The following is an 8,349-nucleotide window of genomic DNA, read 5'->3' on the forward strand; positions in this document are numbered from 1 at the left end:
AAGATATGCGTTTGTTATTATTACTACACTCCCATTAATGCTTAAATGGCTGATAAAGCACAGGGTGTTCCCGCCCATTCTGGGCCCATTCTGGGCAGGAACACCTTTTGGTGTTTTAAGCATTACGTTATACTTTAGCTATTGAAAAATAGCAGATCTACAAGCTCATAGCGCGGCACAGAGTGCCGCGCTACGATCTTGTAGGTCTGTTATTTTTTTTTCATCGTGAAAATGTGGCGCAAATCTTTGTATATATTCTTTCAGAGCGAATCTTTGCTTCTGAGAGAGTCCCTGGAACAACATATTTTCAGATGTGAGTCGTCGACACGTATTTTTGGGGGTCCTTGACATGAAAATGTTTGAGAACCACTGATATAGAACAACAACAACAAATCCACGGGACCGCTCTCACGTAAACACGCTTGCAGCGTCGCCCCATCGACCTCTCCGCGCGTATACAGAAAAAAACTAAAACGCAGGTCTCTGAAAATGAACTATACAGGCTTCACGAAGCTGTAAGAATGCAAATGCTAAATAATTAATATCTCATTGGAACCGCTCGCCTTCTTCCACGCGATAACGTTGACGTGTGGAAGGCGGTTGACCGGGAAAAAACAAATCCGAAAAGATAGCGGAGGATTTGATTCTGTAAACCAGAGGCTGACATGAGAGGCTCTGGCCGAAGGGTGACTATGCAGGCGCTGGGAGGTCTTGGAGGTCTTCTTGGAGGACATCATGAAAGGGACTGCAGTTTTGGAAACACCCCCGAGGGCCACACACAGCTTGGGGCTGCTCCTTCACACAGAGGACTGGCGCTGGGCGGTCTTGGAGGTCTTCTTGGAGGACTGCATCATGAACGTTCCGGCGGTGCACAGACAGCCCGAGGCCACACACAGGCCCAGGCTGCTCCAGGCCATCCACATGGACCATCCGTAGCCGTGATGCACGTCGCCCGGCAGGCCGTAGATGAACGGAGGCGTGCGGCTCAGGTCGTACGACACGCTGGCAGCGTACGTACACAGAGAGATGGTGCAGAAGATCCCTGAGGGAGGAGGGAGGAGGAGGAGGGGGGAGAGGAGGAGGAGGAGGAGGGGGAGAGAGGAGGAGGAGGAGGAGAAGGAGGAAGGAGGAAGGATGGAGGATGAGGAGGAGGAGGAGGAGGAGAGGGGGAGGAGAGGGGGAGGAAGGATGGAGGAGGAGGGAGGAGGAGGGAGGAGGAGGAGGAGGAGGATGAGGAGGAAAGGGGAGGAGTACTCAGTACATTATTTAATCAGTAAACAGTAATCAGTGGTACTCAGTAATCAGTACTCAGTAATCAGTGGTACTCGGTAATCAGTAAACAGTAATCAGTGGTACTCAGTAATCAGTGGTACTCAGTAATCAGTAAACAGTAATCAGTGGTACTCAGTAATCAGTGGTACTCAGTAATCAGTAAACAGTAATCAGTGGTACTCAGTACTCAGTAATCAGTAAACGGTAATCAGTGGTACTCAGTACTCAGTAATCCGTGGTACTCAGTAATCAGTAAACAGTAATCAGTGGTACTCAGTAATCAGTACTCAGTAATCAGTGGTACTCGGTAATCAGTAAACAGTAGTCAGTGGTACTCAGTAATCAGTGGTACTCAGTAATCAGTAAACAGTAATCAGTGGTACTCAGTAATCAGTGGTACTCAGTAATCAGTAAACAGTAATCAGTGGTACTCAGTAATCAGTGGTACTCAGTAATCAGTGGTACTCAGTAATCAGTAAACAGTAATCAGTGGTACTCAGTAATCAGTGGTACTCAGTAATCAGTAAACAGTAATCAGTGGTACTCAGTACTCAGTAATCAGTAAACGGTAATCAGTGGTACTCAGTACTCAGTAATCCGTGGTACTCAGTACTCAGTAATCAGTAATCAGTGGTACCTGCCATGAGGAACAGCAGTCCAGAGACGTGTTGAGTCAAACTTTCTTCCCAGAAGAATCCGACGGAAGCAACGATGCTTCCACATAACAACACTGCTGCCGCCATGCCCAGGAAGCCTGCTGTGATCCTCCTGAGATCTGTGGAGACACATGAAGATATAGACCATCACATACATTACAACATGCCCAGGAAGCCTGCTGTTATCCCCCTGAGATCTGTGGACATGACGATATAGTATGGACCATCACATACACCAGTTATTATGACAACATGCCCAGGAAGCCTGCTGATATCCTGCTCAGATCTGGGAACATAATGGAGATACAAGTTAGGATTACACCGGGCGCGTCAGCGTCGCGTCTCCGTCAGCGTCGCAGAATGTTCACTTTTTAATCGATGAAGGGTGGCGCGTTGCGTCGCGACCCCGTCACCATTAAAATTGCCCCGGTTCGTTTTTTGACACACGCGACGGAGACGCAACGTGCCCGGTGGAGCCCTGGCGTTACAGGTGGCACTAGTCCTGCTGGGTGGCTATGGTCAGGGTCAGGTGTAGAGGTCAGGGTCAAGTGTATAGGTAAGGTGTAGAGGTTAGGGTTAGGGTCAGGTGTAGAGGTCAGGTGTAGAGGTTAGGGTCAGGTGTAGAGGTCAGGTGTAGAGGTCAGGTGTAGAGGTCAGGTGTAGAGGTCAGGTGTAGAGGTAGAGGTCAGGTGTAGAGGTCAGGTGTAGAGGTCAGGTGTAGAGGACAGGTGTAGAGGTCAGGTGTAGAAGTCAGGTGTAGAGGACAGGTGTAGAGGTCAGGTGTGGAGGTCACGTGTAGAGGTCAGGTGTAGAGGCCAGGTGTAGAGGTCAGGTGTAGAGGTCAGGTGTAGAGGACAGGTGTAGAGGACAGGTGTAGAGGTCAGGTGTAGAGGTCAGGTGTAGAGGACAGGTGTAGAGGTCAGGTGTAGAGGTCAGGTGTAGACAGGTATAGATACTTACGCAGCAGGTGCCACTCGTCCTGTTGGATGCTCCTGGTCAGGTTCAACGGGATGTTTCGGAGCCGGATGGGCTGAGAGAAGTGATACTTCACAGTGGTGCACCGCTCTGCTATCCCTGGAACCACCACATGGGGGCAGTGTTTTACAACATGATAGAGAAGTGATACTTTACGGTATAGGGGTGGGAAAACGATTCACTCAAATATCGTTAAAAATCCTTTTTCTTATTTCCCTTTTTGTCAGAAAGACTGACTGATGTCATTGATGGACCTGTAAGGGACTTGGGTAAACTTGTCCCTTATTGTGTTGTCGTGAAACTCGTGGTCATGCCAAATGGTGTTAATGCAGAGCCCATGACCATTGGCCAAAGGGTGGCGCTATAGCACTCAATTGAACATGCAAACTTTGGCCACGCATAGCTCATGAACCATTTGACCGTCGGCGATAGAACCTCGATTCTCCTCATGCCGAACAAGCGTTCGTGTTCTTATTTTTTACCTCTTACCCTTAGATCGCCCGCCATTTTGAATTATATGAAAAACGGGTACAATCTCTCTCCTCCCAGGATCTTTGATCAAAATGCACGAAAAGTTATAAAAAAATGTTTTCATGAGCCAATGAAAATTGCTTTTTTGTGAAAGTTCTTCTTCTGCCCCTAATACATACAGTATCGTACGTATAGAGGGTCATGCCAGTCTTACCAGGCATAAATCATGCCTTGTTTTAGGGTTAGCCCTAACCCTAACTGAAACCAGTCTTACCAGGAATAACTCATGCCTCGTTTTGCCAAAAGCCATGGCACTTGTTTCCACATGTTCCTTGACTCATGGGGAACACATCTGTCACTTTGACCAGTATGCTCCGCCGTCAGATATTCCGCCATTTGAGCAGTTTGAAAAAATGCTTATACCTGTTTTTCTGCCTGGATTTTTGAGCAATTTGCATGAAACGTTCTACACACAATGTATGGTCCATTATCTGAAATCCCGGTTGAAGAGAAGTTTGTACGTGAAAACATGAACAGCGAACACACTAGTAATGGATAGTGACATGCCCAAAACAAGGACACACATAATTGTCATCAAAAACACTGAATGATTTTACTGTTAACGATGACACAACTAATTGTGTCCAGATGGTTCAGTAGGCAGAGCTCTCGCCTTTGGGTTCAAATCCGGGCACCGCCAACTCAGCGTATTAGTCTTCAAGATACAGTCTTCTTTTTCTCAAGTTCAGTCTTCCATTTATATGGCTTATTCTATGGCTTATTGTGCGTATTGTTCTTATTGCTTATTGCCTTCTTTCTTGGTCCCGCCTTGTCGCTGCTTGCAGCTATATTGTTGTTCTTGTTTTACTGAAGATCCGAGATGACTATTTTCTATACTGTATTCTACTGTTAGACAGATGAGAGGTTCTAGGTTTAAGATGACTATTTCTATGTTTATATATTCTACTGTTCGACAGATGAGAGGTTCTAGGTTTAAGATTACTATTTCTATGTTTATTCTACTGTTAGTTACAGCAGCAGTATTTATTTTAGAAGCTTAAGTCCTTGTATCAGTAAGTCTTGAATAGATTAGTAAAGATAATGAGATATACAGAAGGGGGGCAGTATAGACAGAAGGGGGCAGATATACAGAAGGGGGCAGTACCAGTGCCCACTGGTACCAGTGGACGCACACACGCAAGCACGCATGCACAGACGCACGCACACACGCACGCACAGGCTGGTGTTAAGCATCTAATCCGAACAGGCCCAGGTCAGGATGGGGTTAATCTCAACAGACACTGAGGTGATGCGACCTTCACACGACTTTGGAAGGTCGTCCAACTTGGCAGCAGAATCATGCAGACGCACACACACACGCACACATGCACGCACACACACACACACACACACACACACACACGCACGCATGCACACATGCACACACACACACACACACACACACATGGACACACTCACGCGCGCACACACACACACACACACACACACACACACACACGCACACCCACATGCACACACACACACACACACACACACACACACACACACACGTACACGCACGTGTGCACACGCACAAGAAAAAGCGCACACAAACACAGACAAGCACACTCGCGCGCACACATACACACACACTCACACACACACACACAAGCACGCACACACATTATTGGCCCAGCTTTCCTCCCCCGTCAACACTACGTGAGCAGACTGCAGCACTGCATTATTTATTTATTTATTACACCTACATTATTTATTTATGCAGCCGAGCTGCTTTTATTTATTTATTTAATCTGCATGCAATAACCTCAGAGTACATATGATGCATGCTAGAATAACACATACAATACACCTTAATGCATATACACATGCAATAACCTCACAGTACACTGATATAATACATTACATACAATACCTCACATAGTATTAACCTGCATGCAATAACCTCACAGTACACTGATATAATACATACAATACCTCACGTAGTATTCATCTGCATGCAATAACCTCAGAGTACATATAATACATGATAGAATAACACATACAATACACCTTAATACACATACACATGCAATAACCTCACAGTACACTGATATAATACATACAATACCTCACGTAGTATTAATCTGCATGCAATAACCTCACAGTACAATGTAGCACTGATATGATACATATATACCTAATACCTCAATACAATACCTCACATAGTATTAACCTGCATGCAATAACCTCACAGTACACTGTAGCACTGATATGATACATATATACCTAATACCTCAATACAATACCTCACATAGTATTAACCTGCATGCAATAACCTCACAGTACACTGTAGCACTGTGTCGTACGTCAACTACAGTACACTGTAATACTGTACTGTACGTCAACTACAGTACACTGTAATTCAAACAGAACCGCGCATGCACGACACATGCACATGCACGACGTGCACGCACACATGCACGCGTGCATGTGTCCTCTTTTTGGTAATTCAGAATATGGTATGCCTTATAGCTTATACCAGCACTCCACTTGCCTCAACACTTCCAGAGACTATCCATAAGAACTCTGCCAAGGTTCTATAGGTTTATTATCCCGCCCTCAATGTCTTCACATACTGTCCAGTTAATATAAAACCACCACCATTTTTAAGGCACATTTCAGCCACCTCTCTTGCCCAGTAAGACCATTCTACGCAACGTCATCAAACGGCGACACGCACCCTATAGGTACCATATTTCTACAGGCCACATGGTTGCACCTATTGGTACCATATTTCTACATGCCACAGGTTTATGTGTTACACCTATGGTAACATCTTTCTACAGGCCACAGATTTTCCCGTGGCACTAGAGTTCTAGTTTACATAATAGATTGGACAGACGGACGGACGTACCTTTAGAGATGAGTTTATCGATGTCTACATCCATGCCGTGGAAGTAACATTTCCTCCACAGGCCGCTGTAGGTGGACAAGAGATAGAGAAACCAGTGTATCAATATAGATAGGTGGGTGGGTGAGTAGGTAAGTAGGTAGGTAGATATATAGGTAGGTAGATATAGGTTGATAGGTAGGTAGGTATGTAGGTATGGCAGATAGTCTATAGATTACCTATAGGTCGGTAGGTAGCTAGGGCAGATAGTCTATAGATTACTCGTAGGTAGGTAGAGCAGATAGTCTATAGATTACCTGTACGTAGAGAAGAGTGGTCGACCACACTCGGTCTCCAGGATTCCCATCCCCAGGATGGCTCTCCAGTTCTCCAGAAGCTCCTCCTCTCTGGAGCCCACGTGAATGGGCTTCATGAGGGCCATGTTCCGCTTACCCGCCCTGGAGAAGATATTCCCATGAGTATATGTTCTAATGAGGGCCATATTCCGTTTACCCTCCCTGGAGAAGATATTACCATAACTATATGTTATCTTACCCGACCTGGAGAAGATAATTGCGAACGCAGTGATTGCGAATGCAGTGAGCACTTACTATGAGACCTAGCAGATCATGTCTGTCTTTGTGTCTGTGTGTCTGTGTGTCTGTCTGTCCCGCTTTTGTGCCCATATATGGAGCTGAGTGATTACGTCATCATGACTCAGCCATAACCATATAAGGAGTCCCCAAAGCAGCTATACGTCCACCATGACTCAGCCATAACCATATAAGGAGTCCCCAAAGCAGCTATACGTCCAAAACCCAAATATGTACGAGCTGCGTTCGCTTCCCGCGTTTGCGCGTCTTACTGGTATCATAACTATATGTTATCTTACCCGACCTGGAAAAGATAATACCATAAGGGACAGTTTCTGACTGAGGCTCTGAGTCATGTGACAGTAGGGAATCATTGCGAATGCAGTGAGCACTTACTATGAGACCTAGCAGATCATGTCTGTCTGTGTGTGTGTCTGTCCCGCTATCCAAATATGGAGTGTGTTGCATCAGCAATCACTCAGCTCCATATATGGGCACAAAAGGGGCCAGGTCTACTCAGCTCCATATATGGGCACAAAAGGGGCCAGGTCCACATATACAGTAACAGCGGGACAGACACACAGACAGACAGACAGACAGACATGATCTGCAGGGTCTCTGCTGCGTTCGCTTCCCGCGTTTGCGCGTCTTACTGGTAGCTTCAAATGGACATATTGGTCGTTCAGTTTTAGTGGCTTACAGAGTTGTTGAAGTTCACACCCACAACTCCAGAGGGAGCTCAAAAAACCATGTGCAACCCAGATTCGGCACAAACAAGGGACTAAATACATTTAGCTCCTGCCACCAACATTTGGAACGCCCTACCAACGGTCATTAAGACATGCAAATCCCTTGACTCCTTCAAAACCGCTCTCAAAGGGCACCTATACGGACGGCTGCAAATTCGAAACTGGCCCCCCGTAAAACCTGAATTCCCCCCCCCCACCCCTTCTCCCCCTCACTGTATATGTTTTTTTTCCCTATATATATTCCCATGGGTGGGGGCTGTTATCTGCACCAGGGCGGGTGGTTTATCATATTATCTGCACCAGGGCGGGTGGTAAATCATATCTGCACCAGGGCGGGTGGTATATCATATTATCTGCACCAGGGCGGGTGGTATATCATATTATCTGCACCAGGGCGGGTGGTAAATCATATTATCTGCACCAGGGCGGGTGGTATATCATATTATCTGCACCAGGGCGAGTGGTATATCATATTTACCCATGGGCGGGGCTGTTATCGTGCACCAGGGGCAGGTGATATATGGGCATGTCTCGGTTCTTCTGGTCATTAGAATCGTTGCCATAGCGATCGCAGTTCTCCTTGTGTCCGCGGGTATCCGTCTCGTACCAGTGGTCGGAGAAGATGGCCGTGACCAATAGCAGCAGAGACAGAGACGAGCCAATCAGGCTGACCGATGTCACGCTCACCTTGGCCCGCCTCTCCATGACATCAGCCTGCCGACAGACCAATGACAGCGTTGTAA

At 46.4% G+C, this 8,349-nt stretch overlaps 1 protein-coding gene across 1 annotated transcript; it reads right to left on the reverse strand.

Moving 5' to 3' along the window:
• Positions 1-797: 797 nt before the first annotated feature.
• tmem178a (transmembrane protein 178a) lies at positions 798-8,311 on the reverse strand (the record flags this gene model as incomplete). Its single annotated transcript, XM_080759039.1, has 6 exons — positions 798-1,042; positions 1,910-2,047; positions 2,889-3,002; positions 6,289-6,353; positions 6,582-6,722; positions 8,085-8,311. The coding sequence occupies 6 exons, from the start codon at positions 8,309-8,311 to the stop codon at positions 798-800; spliced, it is 930 nt and encodes a 309-aa protein (XP_080615165.1).
• Positions 8,312-8,349: the final 38 nt, after the last annotated feature.

Source organism: Protomyctophum bolini (genome assembly GCF_963924005.1).
Source record: "Protomyctophum bolini genome assembly, chromosome: 3".
In the NCBI taxonomy this organism is placed as follows: Eukaryota; Metazoa; Chordata; class Actinopteri; order Myctophiformes; family Myctophidae; genus Protomyctophum; species Protomyctophum bolini.